The 22,321-nt window shown below is 57.4% G+C and overlaps 8 protein-coding genes across 8 annotated transcripts; 5 read left to right on the top strand and 3 right to left on the bottom strand.

Annotated features, from left to right (window-relative positions):
* Positions 1-515: 515 nt before the first annotated feature.
* BJ171DRAFT_427607 (ubiquitin-conjugating enzyme/RWD-like protein) lies at positions 516-1,280 on the top strand (the record flags this gene model as incomplete). Its single annotated transcript, XM_053107814.1, has 2 exons — positions 516-588; positions 679-1,280. Coding segments are annotated over 2 exons (675 nt in total), but the record flags the coding sequence as incomplete, so codon positions are not given.
* Positions 1,281-2,544: 1,264 nt separating this feature from the next.
* Positions 2,545-4,217, top strand: BJ171DRAFT_214089 (uncharacterized protein). Its single transcript, XM_053106402.1, has 2 exons — positions 2,545-3,407; positions 3,709-4,217. Exons 1-2 carry the CDS (start codon positions 2,708-2,710, stop codon positions 4,098-4,100), a joined length of 1,092 nt encoding a protein of 363 aa, XP_052963421.1. The 5' UTR covers positions 2,545-2,707; the 3' UTR covers positions 4,101-4,217.
* On the top strand, positions 4,218-6,088 carry BJ171DRAFT_214090 (uncharacterized protein). The gene is made up of 2 exons (XM_053106403.1): positions 4,218-5,650; positions 5,856-6,088. The coding sequence occupies exons 1-2, from the start codon at positions 4,334-4,336 to the stop codon at positions 5,940-5,942; spliced, it is 1,404 nt and encodes a 467-aa protein (XP_052963420.1). The 5' UTR covers positions 4,218-4,333; the 3' UTR covers positions 5,943-6,088.
* Positions 6,089-6,654: 566 nt separating this feature from the next.
* BJ171DRAFT_601807 (major facilitator superfamily domain-containing protein) lies at positions 6,655-9,376 on the top strand (the record flags this gene model as incomplete). The annotated part of the gene is made up of 6 exons (XM_053115113.1): positions 6,655-6,780; positions 6,947-7,222; positions 7,391-7,753; positions 7,912-8,452; positions 8,647-8,899; positions 9,119-9,376. The coding sequence occupies exons 2-6, from the start codon at positions 7,057-7,059 to the stop codon at positions 9,374-9,376; spliced, it is 1,581 nt and encodes a 526-aa protein (XP_052963419.1). The 5' UTR covers positions 6,655-6,780; positions 6,947-7,056.
* Positions 9,373-10,785, bottom strand: BJ171DRAFT_601806 (1,2-dihydroxy-3-keto-5-methylthiopentene dioxygenase). Its single transcript, XM_053115112.1, has 6 exons — positions 10,558-10,785; positions 10,393-10,454; positions 10,219-10,253; positions 9,979-10,064; positions 9,781-9,861; positions 9,373-9,603 (listed from the first exon to the last, which is right to left on the bottom strand). The coding sequence occupies exons 1-6, from the start codon at positions 10,738-10,740 to the stop codon at positions 9,514-9,516; spliced, it is 537 nt and encodes a 178-aa protein (XP_052963418.1). The 5' UTR covers positions 10,741-10,785; the 3' UTR covers positions 9,373-9,513.
* A 470-nt stretch (positions 10,786-11,255) lies between these two features.
* BJ171DRAFT_518387 (SAC3/GANP domain protein) lies at positions 11,256-15,404 on the bottom strand. Its single transcript, XM_053112238.1, has 9 exons — positions 15,028-15,404; positions 14,473-14,736; positions 14,131-14,345; positions 13,802-13,943; positions 13,441-13,584; positions 12,964-13,357; positions 12,631-12,834; positions 12,283-12,412; positions 11,256-12,143 (listed from the first exon to the last, which is right to left on the bottom strand). The coding sequence occupies exons 1-9, from the start codon at positions 15,069-15,071 to the stop codon at positions 11,686-11,688; spliced, it is 1,995 nt and encodes a 664-aa protein (XP_052963417.1). The 5' UTR covers positions 15,072-15,404; the 3' UTR covers positions 11,256-11,685.
* A 216-nt stretch (positions 15,405-15,620) lies between these two features.
* BJ171DRAFT_518385 (uncharacterized protein) lies at positions 15,621-20,129 on the bottom strand. Its single transcript, XM_053112237.1, has 12 exons — positions 19,528-20,129; positions 19,208-19,344; positions 18,941-19,057; positions 18,615-18,728; positions 18,483-18,528; positions 18,188-18,279; positions 17,895-18,040; positions 17,449-17,775; positions 17,129-17,281; positions 16,886-17,008; positions 16,596-16,731; positions 15,621-16,381 (listed from the first exon to the last, which is right to left on the bottom strand). The coding sequence occupies exons 1-12, from the start codon at positions 19,928-19,930 to the stop codon at positions 15,716-15,718; spliced, it is 2,460 nt and encodes an 819-aa protein (XP_052963416.1). The 5' UTR covers positions 19,931-20,129; the 3' UTR covers positions 15,621-15,715.
* A 277-nt stretch (positions 20,130-20,406) lies between these two features.
* On the top strand, positions 20,407-22,129 carry BJ171DRAFT_518384 (proliferating cell nuclear antigen, N-terminal domain-containing protein). Its single transcript, XM_053112236.1, has 4 exons — positions 20,407-20,819; positions 21,099-21,251; positions 21,353-21,629; positions 21,771-22,129. The coding sequence occupies exons 1-4, from the start codon at positions 20,501-20,503 to the stop codon at positions 21,805-21,807; spliced, it is 786 nt and encodes a 261-aa protein (XP_052963415.1). The 5' UTR covers positions 20,407-20,500; the 3' UTR covers positions 21,808-22,129.
* Positions 22,130-22,321: the final 192 nt, after the last annotated feature.

The following is a 22,321-nucleotide window of genomic DNA, read 5'->3' as shown; positions in this document are numbered from 1 at the left end:
TGCATGTCATTCGCATCTCGAGACGACGCAGAGTTGGATGGCACCTGCGCCTGTAGTATGCACCCACAGCAGGTGCAGACAGCGAGCGGGCAGTATGGGCGTTGGCGGTGGTGAGGACTTCATGGCCACGGCGAGATCAGAGGATCCTGCCAACCGGCATTCGCGATTTGCTGACTTGCTCGCTCGACCCTCTCGATGCATCCGTTTGCGAATGGCGCTGCTGGGCATGCGTGGGGCGGGGTATTCAATGCGCTATCAGGGCCCAGGTACGGACGAAGGATGTGTTGGCGATACCTATCATCGGCTGCAACCTCAATCGGCGGCAGGATCGAATCCGGATTGTTACTGACCAAGATTGTTGGATCACCCTCGCAATCCCACGACCTTTACTGCGACCTATATCTGGGCCGAGGCAGTAGGCAAGTATCAAAGATGTCACTCGATGCAGCCCCAACCGGCACCGCCCGCTGCTCTGGAGCACAAAGTAACCAGATCATTCATGTGCATCCACAGGGACGCCCTATGCCGGAGGAACATTCAAGGTCAAACTCACACTCGGCAGCGACTTTCCCCAGTCGCCCCCCAAGGGTAAGAGCTGCCGGGACACTCGTTGCTATGCCTCACGGGCGGCACAGTCCACAACTCACCTAACGCCGCCCGTTTCTCGGGATCCGCCAGGCTACTTTGTAACAAAAATCTTCCATCCGAACGTGTCCAAGCTCGGAGAGATCTGCGTCAACACACTCAAGAAGGACTGGAGCAAGGATCTGGGTATTGCACATGTGCTCCTGGTGATCAAGTGCTTGCTGATCGTCCCGAATCCCGAGTCTGCGCTGAACGAAGAGGCTGGCCGCCTGCTGCTGGAGAACTACGAGGAGTATGCCCGGCATGCCCAGATGATGACGAGCATCCATGCCAATCAAAAGGTCGAGTTTGGGAAGGAGAATCGGTCAGGCTCGCCCACAGACGAAGATCCCAGCACCCCGCAATCAGGCTGCTATGCACCGGCACCGACGACCAAAGCCTCCTCGAGCGGGCCCCACTACCGAGTCCATCCGATACCCCAAGGCGAGCACGGCTTCTCGAAACAGGGCGACTGCCACCGAGCCGGGGCCGCCGATGGCCAGCGTGCAGGAGCCGATGTGGTTATGGCCATGCACACCGACGGCCTCGAGGTCCTTGGGGTCAACAACGGGCCGAGCCTTGCCGGAAAGAAACGGCCGGCCGAGAAGCGGATGGACAAGCCGGACAAGAAGCGGGCCATGATGAGGCGGCTCTGAGCGGGGCGATGCGGTGGATCGACCTATGGATGATACAGATACAACTTGCTCCAAAACGGGACAGCGCCCATATGCGTTCCCTCATATCAACCACGACGTTTTTAGGGTGCAGTGGGCCGGCCGTGCGATTGTGTCCGAGTTGTTGTTTTGGGAGGACAGTCTTGAGATTCAATATGCATTCGGCCATCGGAACAGCTCCGTGCAAAGAGTCGAAAGGGTCGCTTAGGAACATCTCTCTTGCTTGGGAACATCTCTCTTGCTTGGGAACATCTCTCTCTCGTCGTGGTATCTGGTCACAGCGGTATCTGGTTATAGTGGTATCTGGTCATAGTGGATGTGTGTTCAGGACTCTGCGAAAATCGAGACGCAGAAACGCAGCCAGAGAGCCCCGTTTGATCTTGGATGCGGTGCAAGCATTGGCATAATGAAGATGAGGGTGTTGATACTTGGCTGTCCGTCCATCGATCGAGTGAGATGGTGTTAACCCGAACATGTTAACTCGAACATGTTAACTCGAGCATGTTAACTCGAGCATGCTTCCACCAACGCCCAGGATGCGATCCCAATTTGCCCGTTTCCGTCGCCCCCCCCGGTCGCCCCCCCTCTCCACAAACCGACAAAATCGACAGATCCGCACCGCCGTCTCGACACCGACCGATCCTTCCATCGCCGATCGATCGCCCTTCGTCGGTAAGCGCTCGCCGTCGATTCCGACATCTGCCCTGGATGGCCCTGCGGACGGCCCATCGCTGTCGCCGTCGTTTGCTTCGGCCATTACGACCTTTGGCCATTACGACCTTTGGCCATTCGGATCTTTGGTCGTCAGGATCTTTGGTCACTCCATTCGCCGTTGCATCCCAGTCATGCCGTCGGCCATCGGACTGCCGCCCCGCCGTATCGTCTGCCACCCCTCTCCTCTCCCCTGAACCGCTCTTCCCCACAGAGCTCCCGCCCCGCACAACCATTGCGGCACCCATCCATCATCTCGCCATCTGTCGTCACCCGGGATCACTCACAATCGCCCGAGGCCTGAGCGACGATCGGCGCTTGTCCGTTCCGCTCCAAAGACATATCGCCCTCCAGCGATCCGTCGTGCTCTAACAATCCCGTTTGCTCCACAACTCTCGATCCACCCTCTCGTCATCGCCCCATCCTTCAGGATCGTTTCTGCGCATTATTCGCTGGCACACCCAGAAGCAACTCAAGACCGATTTGTTCCTGGCCCCCTCGACCTGCGGCATTCCCCGGCCAGCCGAATTGGTCCATCGATCTGGACAGCCCATACACCGCTCCCGTCGCTCCAGCCCGAGACGCTCGTGGTGGACCTTCGCTGCTGCCGTCTCCTGCTTGCTCGGTTGGAAGGAATATTCCACAAGACTCTCGGCGACTCTGTCGGCCCAAGTCCGCCTGGCATCAAACTCTTCCCAATGGATATCCATGGCATTCTCCACAACAACGCTTCGCCCGTAACCGCCCAAGGCCGTCCCGCCCTACCGTCGTCGTCGTTCGGATCTTCACCCGAGGCTCTGTCGTCGCCGCTCGCCTCCATGGTCTTCCCCAAATCGGCAGCGACCGCAATGGATCTGGACTTGATCACTTCTCCATCGGCCCCAGCGACGGGCTTGATGGCCCAGAACGGCATCCCAAGACACTCCTCCGAGTTTGATGCTGCCAACAGCTTCCGTGGCCAGGAGCGCTCAGGCATCGATCCACTTCAACCCGGGCGGCCTGGTCTTGGCTCGGAATATCTGCCGACTCATTCAGAGCCCTCGCGGATCGGAGGAGGAGGCCACGACGACGACCATCCCTTGCCCTTATTGCAGCCCAAGCTCAACATTGCCTCGCTCCTGACGCACTCGGACCGCTCCCTCAAGACTGCTGACCCAAAACCTCCTTACCCTGATCCAGCAACGACCGCGTGGCCTCTCCATCAACGCAACGCAAGTCCGTGCCGACAGAGCCCAGATCGTGGGCCCGGTCTACATCCAGATGCTGAACGGTCGGATGCCATGCAGACCGATTCGCCTCGCTCGCAACACAGCCCGTCCCGGGATCGACTCGATCAAGACAGGCCGCTGTCGTCGTCATCAGCACCATCGTCAGCCTTGAACCCGCGAGGCTCTGTCGGTAAGCCCGAGGCCCGTGTGCTCAGAGACTCGCTGGATCGACAGGCCACGGTGGAATCCGTGGGCTGGCTCGGCTGCTATAACTGCTTTGCGTCGCCCTTGCTCACTACGTCTCCTCCCAAATCGATCGCGTCGCTTTTCGGCTTCGTCGGCGGTGGCCTCAACGGAAACGCAACGTGCTTCGCCATGTGGGCTTTACAACAATCAATCGCGCCTCAAACGGCCAAATCTGACAATGACACTACCACCGCTGTGCCAATGACACCCTAACGTCGCCATCGCGGCATGGCACCAATCTCAAGACTCGAGACAGCCTCCTCCATCAACCATACCCCGACGGCTGTCGAGCGATGGTCTGAGCATCAAGACGGCCACGCTGCACTGCTCGCCGCCCAAGAAGCGTCTCTCGAAGCAGTTCACCGACCCATCTCTTCGTGGCGATTCGGGCGAGAACGGCTCTCTGCCAAGCCCGACCAAATCAGCGGTCGATCTGGAGACACAATCGCCCCCCATACTCGGTGCTGATCGGGGCGTCGATGCGGATGCCGCCAAGCCTATGGGCACTGCTGCGGATGCTGGCTGGGGAAGCATCAAGCACGAAAGCACGCAGGACGGCCCACAACCGGCGGCGAAAGTAGAGATGAGCAAGCGCAAGAGCAATAGAGTAAGTGCGGGATATCGCTGCAGTGCATAAACGCCCCCGTATATTCTCCGGTTCTGGAGCCGCTGTTGATGTGCAACTCTTGCTATTACTCTCTGGTTTGGCATTTGACGCTGTGCCTTGCCATGTGAAACCCACGCACTCCATTGACTACAACCGGCTCCCAGGATCAGTCATCCACTGAGACCAAGAAGCACCGGATAGAAGCATCAGAGCCCAACCATCAAGTGTTGAAGCAGCGGAACTCGGGGATCCTGTCGATCGGTATGATGGTCAATGCCCACAATGTTGAAGAGCCTCGGTCCGCCGCCCGTCCTACTCCAGCGCAGACGAACGAGGGCCCAGTCGCCCACGGCGACACGGCCAAGTCCTCAGTCTCCGCCAAAGCGATCGACACCGCCACCGCCGCAACTCCGCCGATCCAGAGCCCCAAGCAGTCTGGCCGCCAGGCACAGTCATTGTCCAGTCTGGCGGGACAGAGCGCAACACCGACGACTGAAAAGAAAAAATCCCATGGTGGCAGCGAGTCGGCCAAGAAATCCAAGTCCAAGTCCAAGTCACAGTCGCAATCACAGTCGCAGTCGCAGTCGCAGTCGCAATCGCAATCCCAAACACAAGCTCAGGCACAAGCCCAGACGCAGGAAAAGTCGCAGCAGCCCGAACTGTATTGCTACTGCCGGAAACCGTACAACGACGACGATGGCGGGTTCATTGCCTGCGATGGCTGTGACGAGTGGTTCCACTTTGCCTGTGTCAGCCTGGAAGAAGACGACGGTGACCGGATCGACAAGTGGTTCTGCCGGTCGTGCGGCGACAAGGTCGTGTGGAAGCAAAAGTGCAAAAAGTCTGGCTGTCAGAGCTGGGTGGCATCCGAGCCCGCGGAGGGCGACGGGTTCAAGAGCGCAAGCTTTTGCTCTCGGAAGTGCGGGGAGCTGTACGGCGAAGAGCTGCTCGAAAATCATCGGAGCAAGATCCCGCTGAAGCCACGGATCGGACGGATCATTCACAACGAAGCGTTGGGCCAGGCACTCCTGGCCTGGGGCAAGCAAAAGTGCGGGGACGATACCACCACCCCCGAGCAAGAAGATCAGCGTGACATGGCATATCTGAGAGTCACCCTGAAGGGCCTCAAGGATCAATGCAAGCGCCGCATCCGGCAGCTGGAGTATCGGCGACGCTTGGTCGCCGAGGCCGTCGAACGATCACAAAAGTCGATGAGCGAGGCGAACGAGGTGTGCTGCGGGTTCGACTCACGGATCACTCGGGAGTGGATCCGCATCGAGCCCCCGCCTGAAGAGCCGAAGCGCGATGGCGATGGCGATGGCGATGTTGCAATGGCCGACAGTTCGAGCAGCCACGATGCAGCTGTGCCCGGCCTCTCATCGGACCAGAATGTGACCATGTCCGATCCCGAGCCCAAGACCGAACCAGCACCTGCCGTTAAAGTTGAAGCAGGGGCCGAACCCCAGCAACCAAGACTGCTGCAGACAATGTGTGCCACGCCCAAGACAAAGAAGTGTATCCTGCACGAAGACTGGCAGAGCATCAAGATAATGGAGGTCGAGCTGGAGCTCGAGGAACAGGTATGGCGATGGTGCGAGGGCAGGACGTGTGGCAAGTCAGATCCATGGCGGCGAGACAACAGCGGTGAGGAGTGTTTCTGGTTGTGCCTGGCCTTGATGGACAGTGCCGAGCCAAGAAAAATATGATTCCCAGAGGGACTGGGCCGTCGATTTTGGCGCTCGTTGCTCTCTCTGGGCGACTGACGCTCCAATGCTGTGGCCGCAGATGGTTGCGCTGGCAAAGCTCCGCAAGGAGGAAATGCTGCTCAGAAACCGAATTCTCAAGCGAAGGTCGCTCTACACGGAAACATGACTATGTCGAGTCCAGTGCTTTCCTGGTTGCTCTGTCTGTGCTCGCCGTACACACATGCGACTGCGCCTCGCACTGCTGATGCAAGAGAAAGGGAAGGAGTCTTGCTTTTGATGATGGCCACCGGAAATACAGCACTTGCAAGTGAATGTGGTGCTGGTGGTGCTGGTGGTGCTGGTGGCGGCCGTTATTCGTCGGCAGCGTCATGGGGATGGCTTGTCTCGGGTCATTCGGTTACCGCGCGTCCATTGTCCTTTGTGCCAGGAAAAAGGTCCTTGGGCACGGGGCGGCGTGTGAGCACGACAGACATGCAACAGAAGGGAGGCAGGCACGCACTCGCTCACCATCACCACTGCTGTCTGGAAGGACATGCAGGATCGAGATGCCCAGCAGCAGATGCCCTGCAGACAGCCCCGAAACGGAGAACGGGAGGCACGGCGGACCGACAAACAGAACCGAGACAGAGGATCGGCGGTCTGGCGCACACGCCACCGGCGACAAAACAACGACAAACCAACGACAAACCAACGACAAACCAACGACAAAACAAGGCACCCAAATGAACAAATGCTCAGCACAGGCATCCACAGCACAAGGGGCCGGACCGCTGTCCCTTGCGGGCATGCGCGGCGAGGACGGTGTGCCTCCCGAGCGGGAAAGCGAGTGTCCTGGAGACTTTCTCTTGCACGGCCTGTTTCGCCGCTCCCGTCTGCCCGCCCCGTCTGCCCGCCCCGTCTCGTCCGTCTCGTCCGTCTGTCTCGTCCGTCCGTCTGTTTGGCTTGGCTCGACGCTCTTGATTCACCGACTCGGTCAAGGAATTTGGCGGCGAATCGCACCCGAGGTAATCGCCGGACCTGGTGGGTGCATCAGGGTTGGTCGCTGGAGTATCCCAAGCCAACATCGCAAGTATCCAGCCGCAGCCCCAAGCACCACAAGCTTGATACTGAGCGACACCTCCTTATATCGAGCGGCACCTCGACTCACCCAGCCGCCATCACTGCTCCCAGATACTCTCGGCTGCATCGACAACAGACCACCACGACAGACACCAAGTGGCTCCCGCAACACTTGTCGCCCACAGTGCCCACCGGACTGACAGCTTGATCAATTAGCCAAGATGGCAGACTCGAGCACCACTGCCAACTACAGCGCCGCCGGCTCGCAACAACACCCGGATCCAGCCCTCGAGCCAGTACCAGAGGCAGCCGCCTATCCTATCAGTCCCCGTTTGAGGTGGCTGGTGCTGTTCCTCACTTGCTTTGTGCTGTTCGGTAACTTTTACGGTAGGGCCGCGAGCACAATCGCGCGGACCAGGCTGCTGATGGCCGAGACGAGGACTTTATCCCTGCGGACTACAATCGGCTGCCCCCCCCCGCAAAGCAGTGCGTCTGACCGCCAAGCTGATGTCGTTTCCATGTCTCCTGTGCATCTGGCATGATCCATCGCAACAGCGTACGACAATCCTGCCGCCCTCAATCTGCCACTCCAAATCCACCTGGGCCACGACTACGACCGCTGGCAGTACGAGCTCAACCTGCTCTACTCGGTCTACGCCCTGCCCAACATGTTCCTGCCCTTTATCGGCGGGGTGCTGCTGGATCGGTTCGGCAAGCAGCGCTCGCTCCTATGGTTCTCGTCCATCCTAGTGCTTGGGCAGATTCTGTTCTCGATCGGGGTCGCGCAAAAGTCGATCCGGCTGATGCTCGTTGGCCGATGCATGTTTGGCATTGGCGGCGAGACCGTCGGGGTCGTGCAGTCGGCCATCACAAGCACCTGGTTTCGGGACAAGGAGCTGGCCTTTGCGCTGGGTCTCAGTGAGTATTGTCAGGGACGGCGGCATGGCGATTCAATTCGGTTCGGATGTCTGGGTGGGCCTGGTCTGGCACGCTCGTTCACCATTTCTGTATTGCCACTTGCCACTTGCCACCGCCGATCTACTAATCGCAGTTCTCTCGCTCGTGGGTACTGGAAGACCTTGGAGTCGCCCGGCTCGGCTCCGTCGTCAACGCCATCATGTCGCCGCGGCTGGAAAAGTGGATTGGGGTTGAGTTCGCCGTCTGGGCAGGCACGGCCACCTGCATCTTGTCGTTTGTCGTTTCGATGATCCTGAGCGTCGGACTCACCTCGCCGGCGGCATACCAGGCGCTGTCAGGTCACAGCGCATCCACCGGCGAGACGATCAGTCATTTCGATACCGTCTCGACCACCATGGCGCCTTGCGACACTGAATGCGGTGCATCAAGTTCCATAGATGCCGATTCGCACGCCACCATCTTCGAGCCTTGTCAGTCCAACCCGGTGCTTTGCGAGGACGAACTCTGCACTCCAAAACGTCACCAGTCCACCGCGGGACTACTCGCATCCCTTGCCGGGCTGTCCCCAAGCTTCTGGACCGTCTCGGTCCTGTGCGTGCTTCTGTACTCGACGGTGATACCCTTCAACAACATTGCCTCGGATTTCCTGATGTCCAAGTGGTTCCCCAACGACACCGAGACTGCCGGAGTCGTTATGAGGTGCGTATCCGGTGCCAAGAGATGCCGGGATTGTGTGCAGGGTCAGGCTGGGTTGGGTGAATGCGGTAGAATGACTAGAATCACACGAATCATGACTACCGAGCACGAAGCATCCACCATGCCCATTGGCAAGCCCTCTATTCCCTCGGACCTGTCTCCTGATCGTCACAATATCTTTCTACTCACCGACACAGCATTCCCGACTCCGTTTCTGTGCTGCTGATCCCGCCTGTTGGCTATTTCGTTGACCACTACGGACGTCGGATCACTCTGCTGTTCGTATGTTCGTTCATCTTGATGGCGTCGCACTTGCTCCTGGGCCTGACGATGCTCAACCCGGTCCTCCCGATGTTGATGATGGGTATTAGCTACTGCATCTACGGAGTGACCGTGTGGCCGTCGATCGCCATGGCCGCCACCTCACACAGCCGCTCGGGCTGGCAAGTTGTGGGCAAAGGCACAGACACAGACGCAGGCGGCAGACCGAGGACAATGACCAGCGCACCAGAGACGGCGATCAACTCCCCCGCAAACGGCGGATCCCCTGCGACGACCTTCTCCGAGCTTCCGCGGTGCGAGGCAGAGCAACTGTGCAGCGAGCAGACTCCCTTACTCGCAAGCAGCGGGGCTCCGGTGGCGAGCAAAGTTTGCGACCGGCTGGTGCAGGAGGAGCTGCCGCTCCTTGGGATCGCTTTTGGGATTGCTTCGTCGCTGCTCAACACCTTCCTGGCGCTGGTCCCCCTTGCGGTCGCCCAGATTCGGGTGTCCTTTGGCAGTTTCGTGGGAGTCGAGCTATTCTTTGTAACGTTTGCATTCGTGGCGGCGCTGTGCTGTCTGGTGCTCGAGCAACTCGATCGGCTCGAGGGCGGGGCTTTGCAGGGAGCGCCGGCACTAGATGACCATGATGACCATGATGACGAATAATATGCAATTGCTGTGTATTGAGCAGGGCGGGTGCGCGCTTGGTCCAAGAATAAGATGCACACAAAACTACAGGTGAAGGATAGATACAAGGCTGGATTGGGAACCAGGTGCTGTCACATTTGATACACGAGATGAGTTTAGTTCTCGACAGCGACAAACTGCTTGAGGTAGACGTCGCGGGAGGGGCGGGCATCGGTAGCAGTGTCGAGGCGGTTGTAGGGAGTCCACTGTGTAAGGTTACGGACAGAGAAGCAGAGTGAGCATGGGAGTCTCTGGCGTCCAACCGAGCAGATCAGCGAAGGAATTGGAAAAGCACAGGGCAGGCAACACAAGGCAGGACAGCACAAGTGGAAGCCGGTTGGGCGGGATGGCAGCACCACTGTGAAGACATGCCCCAGACGTACCTTGGGCTCGTCGTGGAAGAGACGGAGGGCAACAATGTAGTTGTTGGTGTCCAGGGTGAAGCGGTGGTAGATGCCAACGGGCTAGAACCAAGTGTGTAGGATCCGTGGTTAGTCATGGCCAGCCAACGACCACAAACCGCATGGTCGGTGCCGATGCAGACAACCCCATCCAGTAGCCGGGCCACACTTGTCACTTACGATGATCAGGAGATCCTTGGGCTCAACCTGGATGCGGATCCAGCGGTCGGCGTGGTCGCGGACGTCAAAGTAGCCGGTTCCCTCCTCTGCACGATGTCGGCGATGCAGAACGAAAGGTCAGCACAGAGCGAGGGGGCGGACGAAGGCCAGAATGCGGGCAATAGACGGGCGCCGCACACGACCGAGCAAACTGGGGCGAGATCAACAGGCCGATATGGCTCGAGGGCCGCCGATACGTACTGATGTAACGGATCTCCTCATCATCGTGGAGATGCCTGGAGGCACAGGCACAGAATGGGACGGCAGTCGTTAGACGAGAGCAGCTCGGGCTAGAGATCAAGCAGGACAGCAGAGTCCAGGCCAGGGTCTGCCGATCAAGCCTGGTGGATTCGGGCAGGAGGAAGGACAACTCACTCGGTGAAAAAGTTCTCGAGCTTCTCCTCGTAGTTGGGGAGCTTGTCCTTGTGGATGGTGATCTGGAGGCAAGCGGGTCAATGACGTCAGGGTGAGTTCGTCTGGGCCGATCAGGCCGAGAGAAGGCGAGGGGGGGGGAGGTCACTGCCTCGGGGCTTGGCTTACCAGGTCACGGTTCTTGTACTGGCGTTGGAGGGCAAAGGCATCGACGCTCTCCTGGTCGTCAAACAAGTAGTACTCGACGCCGAGCTTGGCCAGCTCCTCGAGCGAGACGGGCTGGTTGGGGACGAACTGGTGCAGCTCGCGCTTGTCCTCGTCGGTGGGGTTGAAGAACCAGGCGTTGACCATGATGGCTGTTGGAGGTGGGTGGGTGGCGGAAGAAACGGGGAGGATTGCAAGACGGCGGGAGAACGGGAATCCGGTACCGCCTTTATATATACGCCCGGAGTGTGTGTGTGTGTGTGGTCGGCTGACTCACCGATGGCGCGGCTCTGAGTGGACGGCAATGGCGTCATTTCCGGTGCGGCGCACGTCGCGCATGCGCGTCGGCTCGTGGCACAGGCAGCGCATGCTCGCGCCAGCACCGCCACAGATGGCGGCATCGACCAGCCATGTTTCCTCCAGGGCCATCACGCCGACACAGGATGATATCGGATGATATCGGATGATATCGGATATTGATGCGTGCAGCCCGGCGCTACCGGAGGAGGCAGTTTGTTCAAGGGGGAGGAGATCATTGTTTATTGGTTCCCAGTTGAGTTGCTGCACCCTCGTCGTTTGCACCATCGTCGTCTGCACTGCTGCCTCCCTCTCTGATCGAGCCTCTGGCAGTTGCCCGCTCTGCCAATGCAGTCTATGCACATGCTTAAAGTGGCCCGCCTGTCCCGGCTCAGAAGCGCTGTATTGATGGCCCATCTCTTGGATCTCTCCAACTCCTCAGGCACACTGCTGGCTGGGACCTCCACAGTACGCCCAACCTCATCGTCACCGACAATGCCCATGCAAATCCGCAAAGCATTCCCACGACAGCCGCAACGCCGCTCGTCCGCTCTCTCCGCCTTTCCCAAAGCCTTGACACACCAAACTTGGCTCCTTGCACGCAAAAGTGACATGTGGCATCCGGGTTGGTCCTTCCTCACTCTCTCGCCCTCCCACCGTGTGCGGGTGTGTGTTTGGCTTGAGTTGTGCTTGGTGCCGGGGGGGGGCAGTTGCGAGGCTTTGTGGCTGATGTACCATGTCGCAGGGCCAAGTTTGATTCGGGGCAGCATCCGGATCTCGCGACACAGGACGCCCTTAGTGGATTTGTCCTTTGATGTCAACGCCCTTGCTTGAGTTGGCCTTCTCGAGTTCGGCAAAGACTGAGTTGGAGAGCTTGGCATCAACGTCACCGCGGGCATAGTCGTTGTTGCTTGCAAAGATACAGCCTTTCAGGATCAGCCACTGGCGACATGAGCGTGTTTCCTCATCGTCGGGAGCTTCGTTGTCGGGATGGCTGAACCCCAGAACTTGAGTGAGATATTGCACTGGAATATCCGGCCGGAAAGCCTTGCAGATTACTTTCATGGCCCTGATACGCTCACGATCGATAAATTGATCCATGAGGTAGCCGCTCATGTTGGGTGCCTCGAGGTAGAGTCGGAAGAGTTGGCGGTAGTTTCCTATCGCTATCGATGAACGGACTGCAAGGGCGTGTCTCACGGATTCGGACGCTTTCTGGGCGTCAGTCAGACTCGAAATCGCGTTGAACAGACCTGCATCCAGAGAAAATAGGGTGTCGGAAAGAGGAGCGTAGGCGGAGTGGAGAGAAGATCGGGGGTCAGTCGCCACGCCGTTCAATACGCCAATGAACGAACGAACGATACAGTAGGCGACCCTCAGGTACCAACTGACCTTGCCGATTGATCGTGTGAACAAAATAGAGTATCCGGTATCCCATGAATTCGTCGACATGCCCAGGGAGACCGTGCTCGTAGAGCTGCTTGAGCTGCGCTTGGCACTGGTTGTATTCTCCCAGATCACTCTGCAACGGCGGACGCAGTGGTGAGCAACGCAATCGCACCTCGGCTTTTGGACGGCGTACAAACAGGCAGAGACACAATCCGGAACTCCAACAGAGTCCATTTTTTACGAGTCCGATACCCAGAAAGAAGAGCAACTTTGTAGGTGTCCGAGTCGGCGCTGGATACTACGTGGGGCGATGCGGGGCGTCGCAGATGCCCCAGATATCGGACACCCTACCTTTTCCAGCGCTATCCGAGCATGCATTTCATACACAGTCACCGTGAACTCGTTCTTGATGCGCTGCACAGTCAGATCCTGTCGTAAACTTTTAAACTGATCACAAATGTAAGTGTAGTTGCGCTCGCTCCGCCATTTCTTCAGTAGCAGCTCAAGGGTTTGTTTCAGGATGTGGAGTGGCCGAACAGTCGCAGGATCCGGGGCCTGGAAAGCCAAGGGGTAGAGTAGGTGGGATGAGCGAGACGCGGCAATGGTGGTTGATTCAGCGCCCCGTTGCACTCTGTTATCCGTTTTCACACACCCCCTCAGCTTCGGATCAGGGCAGCTTCGTACCGATGTCAGCCGAAGATACCGCTTCTCCAGCTGAGTGCTGGTCCCCACGATCGTGTGCTCGTCCCAGTCGATAACGTCGGGGTTGCCCTCAGCACCAGCGCTAATGGCCGCCATCTTAGCACGCTTGCTGATGGTCTGGTTCTGGATCGTTTGCCGCTTCTCTTGTTCATACGACTCCTGGAATCGCTTGGCTCGCTGTTCCCGTTTGGTCTGCTCGTTGAAATCCTCCACAGAAGGAGCAAAATCCTTGGTCGTGAGCTTGGGTGACTCGAAGCTTTTATTTGCGTCCTGAACACCATGCTTCTTGCGCTTCTTTGATGATGCCGGTGAAGGCGACGAGGCAGCGACTGGAGAACCCCCATCCTTTGGTAAGGCTTTGAGGTCCATCAAGCATCTGATGAGCAAGAGCCAAGGTTTGGTCAGAATTCCGGCCACACTGCCTACCCTCTCGGCGCTCGGCCAAGGTCACGAACATACTTTGGCAGAGGCATATTCTCCCAGTCGGTCGTCCACATCGCTTTGCGGTGATTGATTCCTTCAATCAAAGCCGTAAGTTCCTGGTTGGCTTTTTCCCGCAGTGCTCCATCCGTACACGCACTGTAGACACGATTCACATAGTCCCTGTGTATCAAATATTGGATGGACGACGGTGTTGGTGTCGATAACGTCGATGTCTCTTTGGTCTTATGCCAGACGCCCATGCTTGGGCAGGCGACGTGCGCATTGGCGACACTGATACACCACCGACGGAAATAGTGCCAAAGGCCGGGGCATATGGAGCAACGCAACATACGCAGACATTACACGGCGCAGGCGGCTGATGCTGCGCTGGGCTTACCTGAGAGTTGGAGGGATCGATCCGCTTTCAGAGGGGCCGGAGGATGCTGATTTACTGGAAGAGTCGTCTGCAGTACTTTCTTGGAAGACCGCAGCCACCTTTCCGGTCGCTGGTCGACTCTTGACTGAGATATACGCGGGCTCTAACAACAGTGATGAAGAATGTCGGTGCAATGCAACCCCGGGTCAGGAATGGACGGTTGATCAGTCCCGCGGGAGTCGCGCCATTGGAAAGCTGATGTCTCGCCGTTTACGATGGATGCGACATCAAGCAAGCAAGCACAGGGGCTTCACGCCAGTGCCAACAGCCTGAGTATGCCATCAACTTACTGGTTGCAGCAGGCTTCGTGAATGTGTGCTTTGCAACAGCAGGGGTTTTCTTTGGATTGGACACGACGGGCGGCTTATGGCTAGGGGCTTGGGGTTGCGGCGCACTATAGGCTGGAGCGGAATGTTGAGGGGCGTAAACCGGAGCAGGTTGTGACGGAGGGTAGCCTGGAGGTGCTAGTGACGGATGCTGCTGAGTTGCCGGATACGCCGCTTGCCTGTAAAGCAATCAACAGATAGACACCGAGCCATGTGTCGTGAGCAACGGTCGAGCGCTTTCCGAGCAACATACGCATACAAGATGCTTGCACCACCCAGAGGGGGATGAAGAAGCCTCATACGTACGACGGCCCAGGTCCGGCGGCATAGCCCTGGTAGCTTCCAGCGTAGTAGGCCTGGTATGCTTGATCGGCAATGTTGGAGTACTGTTGCGAGGCATACGCCGGGTACGGTTGCATCGATGCTTGCGGTTGCGAGGAGTATGCCGACGGATAAGTGCCGTAGCTCCCTGGAGGAGGAGTTTGGGGCCTCGACGCCAGCTGCGGATAGTTCTGAGCATACCACTCGGCGTATTCGGGGGAGTTATAGTAGGCAATCTGCTCCGGCGTCCTGTAGGGATTTATGTTTAGCTCAGAGTGAGCTCGAGAACAGCTACTACGTCTATCTGCGGTGCTGGATGGGCGTCCAATATGCCAGTAGACAGGCAGCGCAGGCAGCAACCAGCACGACGAAAGCGACCACCCGAAGAAGGAGGCCTGCGCTGGGTATCGCCCAAACGCTCATTCAGAGCGCGAGTGCCGCCATCACATTTCATCCATCACCGGTTGCCCGATGCCCGCCGTGTCCATGCGTCCACAGGCAGGAGCATCCCAGATCAGCCCCGGCCAGATCGGATCCTACCATTGAGCTGGAGCGGTCATTCCTGGCTGAGCGAATGAAGACATTGCTCAAATGTGCCTGGACTCGATATGGATTCTGCAGGGGCGGCGCTCTCGAACCGGGTATGCTCCTGTTTCAGCTTCAGTTTCGGTTTGGACCGATGCCGGCGAAAGGTGTCGATCGCTCGCGATTGAGATCTGCTGCGAGGACGAGAAGGGGAGGCAGCGAGGGTCGCCTGCGTTTTACAGCTTATCGCAGCGCAGGGAATGCCGTCGGTCCCGATAAACAGCTTCAGAGTCGCACTGGACTGATCGTCGATGGAACACCTTCACACAGACTGACCGCACTCTTGCTGCTCTGGCTGGTGTGCTGTTGCCGCCGCTAGCGTCGCTGTCGATGCTGCTGTTGCCGTTGCTGTTGCTGTTGCTGCCAGAGCGATGGGGACAGGGAAGCCGCCAACAACGGATTTCGATTTTGGTCCGGCCTCTCGGTCACGTGGCAGGTCATATTGCGCTCTGCGCCACCGCCAGTCCAACCAGCCAGAACCGATGCTTGGCGCAAATCCGACACGAGCAGAATCACCAGTGCAGCTCGAATGTGCTCATGGAGTGCAGTTCAGTGATCGTGTATCGCGATCGGCCTCCAATGTATTCGGCATCGTACCAACGCCACATCCCGATCCCAACTTGGACTGCGAGCATGGGGATCGCTAATCATCATCGCACACCTCCATCTCAACATCGTCGTCGTCGCCGTCATCGTCATCGTCGTCGATCGAGTCTGGCGCAGTATCGACTGTGTTCGAACTTGGCTCGACATCAAATCGCGGTGGACCAGGCGGCAGCATCTGCGCCGCATCTCTGATCGATGCCGCGTGGTGTTGCATCGGAGGCGGGGCGTGAGAACCAACATCGCCACGTTGGAGTTCTGGACTTTCAGCGTCGTCCATAGAGACATTGGATGAAAACGACCGATTCGACTCGATCACAGGTACCTGAAGTCGATATGGAGCATGCCCAGCTTCCAGGTTCGAGGAGCTCCGGCTCCGAATGACTCCATCTGCCTCGCGACCGTGGGGCTTTGTTATCCGCGAGCGCGCCGAAGGACCTGAGTCGCTTTGAGGAGTTTGAAATATCGTAGATGGCTCGCGCACGTCATTGCCGAGAGGGATCGCGGACCGTGCTTGCGCGGAGGGATCCTCGGGTAAATCATCGCCGTAGGTACTTTTACCCTCGCCATTGGCCGACCAGGAAACAAGCACGCCGTCGTCGACATCATCATCGTCGAGGAACTGGGGCTCATCGGAGATCTGTGACTTGATTGCTCGGGTCAAGAGATCCGCTGATATTGCATCCTGCGGACAGAGTGCCAAAACCTGCAGGAGCCACCCCACACAGCCAAGAGGGTGAGCATCAACGATCATTTCCGGGTGAGCCGTTCGATCAGAGCTCTGCTGCTTTATGATGCAGCCCAAAGCCCACGATTTAGCGCCGACACCCTTGCTGTGACAAGCTATCGAGAGATTATGTCGATCTCCATTGGCAGCAAGAAACATGGGCAAGTCCAGATAGACAGACATGATTTGGTACCTTGTGATAGTACGTGATTGCCTCATCAAAGTCGCGCTCGATGTGTGCCATCAGCGCCATCGCAGCAAGGGCGCCAGCGTGATTAGGGTTGAGCATAATGAGCCTCTGGAAATATGGCCTCGCTTCGTCGTGGTTCCTGAATGGTGGAAAGTTAATCGGACTCGGTGTGCGGCAGCCCTCGACCACTTTGTGGGCCAACCCTTTCCATCAGGCCCCACACATCATGGCGGATCCTCGCGACTGACAGATGAGAAACTTGAACAGGGGCCAGCACAGTGAACATAACCAACCTTAGGCGCCGATGTGCGTGACCCAGATTGCACAACACCGACTGGAGCACATTAGAATCGCGTTTCGAGACCTCATCCATGTGCGCGAGAGCCTGCATAAGAAACTGAATGGACTTTTCAAACCTGAAACCAAGTCGACAATGAGCACCACAAAGGCATAGGCAGCAGCAGAGCGTATTCGATGTAAAATCACTTGCACGCCCCATACGCAGGTGCCACCGCGCTCTTGACTGAGGCACTTACTCCTCCTTGCGAAAGTACAAGGCACCCAGTTCGTTGTAGAGCAGCGGATCGTGCTTGCATATCTCGTGTGCCATTAAGAGATACTCCTCGGCCAAGCCATCGTTTTGGTTCTGAAGATGCTGCATGCCAATGAACATTATCGGGTGGTGCATCCTAGTTGCCAGCCCAGGGAGCAATCATGAATAGGATGAACAGCCATCAAACCACGACTATGCCGTCGGGGCTCCAAATCAGCCGGTTGGGAGACCCGGGACAGGTTTCTGACAAACATGTCGTGGGGAGGGAAGTAGCTGATCCAAACAAGATCGACGGGCACTTACCCTGGAAAGTAGTTTCTGGCAGTTGAATACGCTGAAATTGCCTGATCGTGCTCGCCTTCATAGGCAAACGAATGGCCAAATCCAATCCACGCCGCGCCAAAATGGGGATCCATCGACGTAGCCTTGCTAAAGAATCGCCGAGCATCAAGATTCCTCTGGACCGACAGATAATACGTTCCGATGCTGTGCCACGAGATCGGGTGGTCGGGGTGCTCTTGGACTAGCTCGTGCGAGAGTCTGAAGAGTTCGTTCTTCTCGCTGAATTCCAGCAGACATGCCAAATGGATAGGGAGACACTTGAGGCTCATAGGATCCTCTCTCCACAACCTGTAAGAAAGATTGGGTGAAAGCACATGAGTACATGTGCCGCACAATGGAGACACGGCTCTGCTACTTCCACCGTTCTTGATGCTGTTGATGCTACTGATGCAACTCAGTTCACATACCGCTTGGTGATCTCCAGACAAGGGCGATACTTGCATTGTGCATACAGCGCGTCTGCCCGATGAAACATCATGTCGTAATTGCCCTTCAGGCCATATTCTCCTTCTAGCCGACCCAACGTCGCTTCAATATCGTTTAATTGATGGTACTGCGTGATCGGAAAGCGAAAACGATAGACTTCTCGTAAATGAGCCGCCCCATCAATCCAAGAAGCAACTCGCTGCTGCACTCAGACAGCCAACGCTCTCAGCGAATCAACAGGCCGAATCAAATATCGGACTCAAGCCTGCTGCACCTTCCGTAGCTGCGACATGTACAGCAGCCTGAACATTTCAGAGTCCTCTGGACATTGGCCAGCAAAATCAAGAGAGTTGCAAAACTGGATCTCTGTGGTTCATCGAGATTTGATCGCAGGTCGATCGGCGCGGTATCAGTCAGCACATAGCATGGCTGTGCTGGAAATGCGCCGACAGCGCCACGTATATCCGCAACCATATCTCCGCGGATGACGCCAAGGACAGTAGTCCCAGGGCTACGATCAATCCAAATCGAAGCTGGTTCAGCGGCGAGCGAGCTCCAGGCAGACTTACCTTCCTCTGCGGTCATCATAAAGTTGTCGATCAGCTGCTGAAAAGCCTGTAGAGCACGCATCCGTACAGGGTCAGTGAGTCGAGCAAAGGCGGCGCAGTCCATCGAGGATTACGATCGGCTGTGGACGTTACATCGATGCATTTGATATCATGCTTGACTGCAGCCATAAAATCTCTCTTGGCGTAATGGCTGAGACCTTGCTTGCGATAGGCCGTGCCACGAAGGTACAGACGAGCCGATTCGAGCTAAACAGCACAGCGCCGTGTGAGCAATGAGACGCTATGGGCCAGACACGCTTTATAGAGCGACGTATCCGAGCCTGATTTCCCAACTCTAGATGCCGGCCCCGATCACTCCATATTCCAGCTCATGTGCGACAAGACATTGAACGAATGTGAGCAACGGCTCATGGTGGGTAGTGACAATCGCTGGGAGCAGGCAGTGGTCGGTACGATACCTTCACAGCAAACCCAGGAAGGTGCTGGACACTCGTGTCGAGCACATCATCAGAATCGTCGTCAGTTGGCCGATCGGCAAGCAACTCCACAGCCTCCTTCCAGCGCTCCAGCTTCAGCTGCAGTTGCGCGACGGTTCCGTGGGCAGATAGCCAAGCCATCGTCGAAAAGCGGTAAATAAACAGGGTGACCGAGAAAGTTGTCGTCAGAAAAGATGGTTGCAAGTCATGAGACGGCTCAGGACGGTGCTAACATTTGTCGACACGCACCGCACACTGAGCGGCCAAATAACGGCAATGGGGATTGCGCTTGTGTTTGGCGGACTTGGAGAGGAGCACTAGTGATCTTGAAAATTGTCCTGTCAGGTAGTATATCTGGCCAAGCCAGTAGGCGTCGCTCGATGATCCTGTGGAGGCAACGCCAGCAGGATAAGGTATGGCGATCGTGTCAAAGAAGCCAACATGCACACCTCATGTCCGCGGGCGGTGTAGATCGGAAGGACGATCAACAGAGCGGCACTGAGGGTGGCGATTTGGGAAAATCGGCCGGGGCAGCCAATCAGGCACGCTGCCGGTGACAGGCATCTGACCTGAGATTGACAGGATCTTGTCCGCCCAAAAGTGGGCCGTGGAATATAGATGCAGCTGGATCGCAGACTGCCTCGAGACCCGCATGCGATCGAGTATCGAGGGTGCTCCCGCTGGATTCGCCTGCATCGATGCTACGGAGCAGACGCTCTTGGTCGACTGGATCTTGGATTGGGCTGAGTCGGACGCCGCCAGATGGCCATGGACATGGCTGGATGGGGGATGTTGCTTGGGGTTCAGGGCTTTGGAGACGGCCAGCGGAATCGATGTCGGCAGGCTGGATTTTGAGGATGGAGGAACTAGCATCCGGTGTGACGGCTGGTGGATCCTTGATGCGAAGTGAGATGCGGCCGTGGTGGACGGGCGGTTGGCATTGCCGCCCGATGAGCGAGTCGGATGCGACATGGGATGGTCTAGAGTCTATGAAGCGGCGAATCAGATGGCAGGGACGCGGCCGTTGGCGAATGTGGATGCGGAAGCCAGCGACAGACACAGGCGAAGATCTCGGAAGGTGGATCTGGGATGCCCGCGGCAATCGGAGCGATGAGTCGCTGATGTGGAACGTCGCTGCCGGGGGGGGGCGACGGAGAAGGACTTTTGGCGGAGGTGAAACCAGCAGCAGCAGAAGCCCAAAGGCAAGGACAGGGAAGCCTCGCCGGCTCGATTGCGGATGGATCCGGATGCGGCCCCCCGCACAGAACATGGACACGGAACGCCGCTCGTGCGCAGCCGCTGGGCAGCCCATATATGGTTACATGCTTGGTGCGCAGTCGGGTGCTGTCCAATCGCCGCCGCGCCTGCCTTTTTGGGACAGATGAGGGCCACCAGCAGTATATATTCGTTTCCTCCTCCGGCACCAGCACGATCGCCATCCCTCTCTCTGTCCTATCGCTGCACTCATTGCCCCCTCCCGAGCCGCCTCCTGTCCGCCGCTCTTCCACTTCACCCGTATCTCTGCCGACAAACACAACAGCCATGCTCGAAGCCCGCCTCGATCAAGCCAGTGTCCTCAAGAAGATCATGGATGCCCTGAAGGAGCTCGTCTCCGAGGCCAACTTTGACTGCAACGACACCGGTATTGCCCTGCAGGCCATGGACAACTCCCACGTCGCCCTGGTGGCCCTGCTGCTCCGTTCGAACGGATTTGACCCCTACCGCTGTGATCGCAACCTGTCCCTGGGTATCTCCCTCGTCTCGCTCGGCAAGATCCTCAAGTGTGCCGGCAACGACGATGTCATCACCATCAAGGCCGAAGACAGCGGCGATCACCTCAGCTTGATGTTCGAGAGTCCCAGTAGGTTGACTCTTGTTCCCTTCCTCCCACGGACCTTACCTGCAGAACGATCCGTGTGCCGTCGTCGGTGGGGGGCGATCGGCTGATCACAGATCTGGTCCGGACGTGGGAGACATGCAGCCGAGGACAACAGTGCCCACCGATTCACCCGCGTGTGGCGACGATCCTGGCACCACCCTCCCCGAGTTGGGTGCCTACCAGTTGCAGACAGCGGTGGACTTGCTGTGCTGGATATGTTTCCAGTCCCGTCGTTGACGATCCCCGCTTTCCATGCAACAGATCAGGACCGCGTCTCGGAGTACGAGCTCAAGCTCATGGACATTGACAGCGAGCACTTGGGTATCCCCGAGACCGACTACGACACTGTTGTTCGCATGTCCTCCGCCGAGTTCCAGCGGATCTGCCGCGACCTTCGCGTCCTGAGTGAATCTGGTGAGCGCTGCACATCCAGTCCTTCCTCGGATGATCACTGACCGCACGTGCCGGCACAATGTCGCTTTCAATCGCTAACTCTGCCTCGGGCCTCAACGCAGTCACAATCGATGCCACCAAGAGCGGTGTTCGCTTTACCGCCACCGGCGATGTTGGCAAGGGTAGCATCACCCTGAAGCAAGGCGGCACGATCGATGATGAGAAGGGCTCCAGCAACACCACCATCGAAATGAACCAGCCCTGCAGCCTGACCTTTTGCCTGAGGTATCTGACAGACTTCACCAAAGCCACTTCCCTCAGCGACACCGTCACTCTCAGCATGTCCGATGGTGTCCCTCTGCTGATCGAATACAAGATCGAAGACATGGGTTACATTAGGTAGGCATTATGGCCAAGTGCTGTCCTCGGGTTCGGGACATCCCCATTTTCGCAGGTGGTCTTTGGCCGAGAAGGCAGGGCTATCGACTTGCACAGAGCTTGGGAAACTAATCTGCCCGCTGCCCGTTGGTATCGATATAGATACTACCTGGCTCCCAAGATCGGCGACAACGAGTAAACCCTGCCAGGCCATGATCCGAATGCAGGACGATCGCTTCGCTGTCTGCCCTGAAGTATTTCTCCACTCCCTTCCATTCCATTCCATTCCCCCTACTTCTGTTTTCGTGGCTTGGCTGTTGCTCCGGCTGCAAATCCTCACACCGATCTGTTTTGATTGTTTTGATATTGGCCCATCTTTCCTGCTTGCGACGCCTGTGCTCGACTGCGCGACCACACACAATGCAGTGACAACCGTGGTGAGCATGGGAACGGGCAACCTGCTCCGTAGGATTGTCGCCGCCTCCGCCTCCCTCAAACAATAAAGAGTATCTATAAAGCGTACCCAAAGCGAAACGGAAGTTGTTTTGAGCAAGGGCTATGGCTTTTTTTGGCCCTGGATACACACGCGCCATCGCCTGTGAAGATCAAGCAGCGCGCTCAGAGTGACCGGAAGCCAAGCGACTCGAGAAAGTCAAATATCTTGGTTTCGAGGAGCCACACTTTGCACGGAAGCTGTCTATGCTGCCATACGC

This window comes from Polychytrium aggregatum (genome assembly GCF_025602895.1).
Source record: "Polychytrium aggregatum strain JEL109 chromosome Unknown BJ171scaffold_40, whole genome shotgun sequence".
NCBI classification, from domain to species: domain Eukaryota; kingdom Fungi; phylum Chytridiomycota; class Chytridiomycetes; order Polychytriales; genus Polychytrium; species Polychytrium aggregatum.
The sequence above is the reverse complement of the archived record's forward strand: the minus strand, read 5'-3'. Positions and strand labels throughout refer to the sequence as shown.

Excerpts from the sequence above, each read along its gene's own strand:
- BJ171DRAFT_214089 (XM_053106402.1), top strand. The coding sequence starts at position 2,708 with ATGGATATCCATGGCATTCTCCACAACAACGCTTCGCCCGTAACCGCC. Across the intron at positions 3,408-3,708 it reads GAACCCGCGAGGCTCTGTCG|ACTCGAGACAGCCTCCTCCA; the intron begins GTAAGCCCGAGG and ends ACCAATCTCAAG.
- BJ171DRAFT_214090 (XM_053106403.1), top strand. The coding sequence starts at position 4,334 with ATGATGGTCAATGCCCACAATGTTGAAGAGCCTCGGTCCGCCGCCCGT. Across the intron at positions 5,651-5,855 it reads AGCTGGAGCTCGAGGAACAG|ATGGTTGCGCTGGCAAAGCT; the intron begins GTATGGCGATGG and ends CTGTGGCCGCAG.
- BJ171DRAFT_601806 (XM_053115112.1), bottom strand. The coding sequence starts at position 10,740 with ATGGTCAACGCCTGGTTCTTCAACCCCACCGACGAGGACAAGCGCGAG. Across the intron at positions 10,455-10,557 it reads AGTACAAGAACCGTGACCTG|ATCACCATCCACAAGGACAA; the intron begins GTAAGCCAAGCC and ends GCTTGCCTCCAG. Across the intron at positions 9,604-9,780 it reads TCTTCCACGACGAGCCCAAG|TGGACTCCCTACAACCGCCT; the intron begins GTACGTCTGGGG and ends AACCTTACACAG.
- BJ171DRAFT_518387 (XM_053112238.1), bottom strand. The coding sequence starts at position 15,071 with ATGTCTTCATTCGCTCAGCCAGGAATGACCGCTCCAGCTCAATG. Across the intron at positions 14,346-14,472 it reads GCCGCCGGACCTGGGCCGTC|GCAAGCGGCGTATCCGGCAA; the intron begins GTACGTATGAGG and ends ATTGCTTTACAG. Across the intron at positions 13,358-13,440 it reads GAGAATATGCCTCTGCCAAA|ATGCTTGATGGACCTCAAAG; the intron begins GTATGTTCGTGA and ends CTTGCTCATCAG.
- BJ171DRAFT_518385 (XM_053112237.1), bottom strand. The coding sequence starts at position 19,930 with ATGTCGCATCCGACTCGCTCATCGGGCGGCAATGCCAACCGCCCGTCC. Across the intron at positions 17,776-17,894 it reads TGTCTGGAGATCACCAAGCG|GTTGTGGAGAGAGGATCCTA; the intron begins GTATGTGAACTG and ends TCTTTCTTACAG. Across the intron at positions 17,009-17,128 it reads TTGTACTTTCGCAAGGAGGA|GTTTGAAAAGTCCATTCAGT; the intron begins GTAAGTGCCTCA and ends ACTTGGTTTCAG.
- BJ171DRAFT_518384 (XM_053112236.1), top strand. The coding sequence starts at position 20,501 with ATGCTCGAAGCCCGCCTCGATCAAGCCAGTGTCCTCAAGAAGATCATG. Across the intron at positions 20,820-21,098 it reads CTTGATGTTCGAGAGTCCCA|ATCAGGACCGCGTCTCGGAG; the intron begins GTAGGTTGACTC and ends TCCATGCAACAG. Across the intron at positions 21,630-21,770 it reads GAAGACATGGGTTACATTAG|ATACTACCTGGCTCCCAAGA; the intron begins GTAGGCATTATG and ends GTATCGATATAG.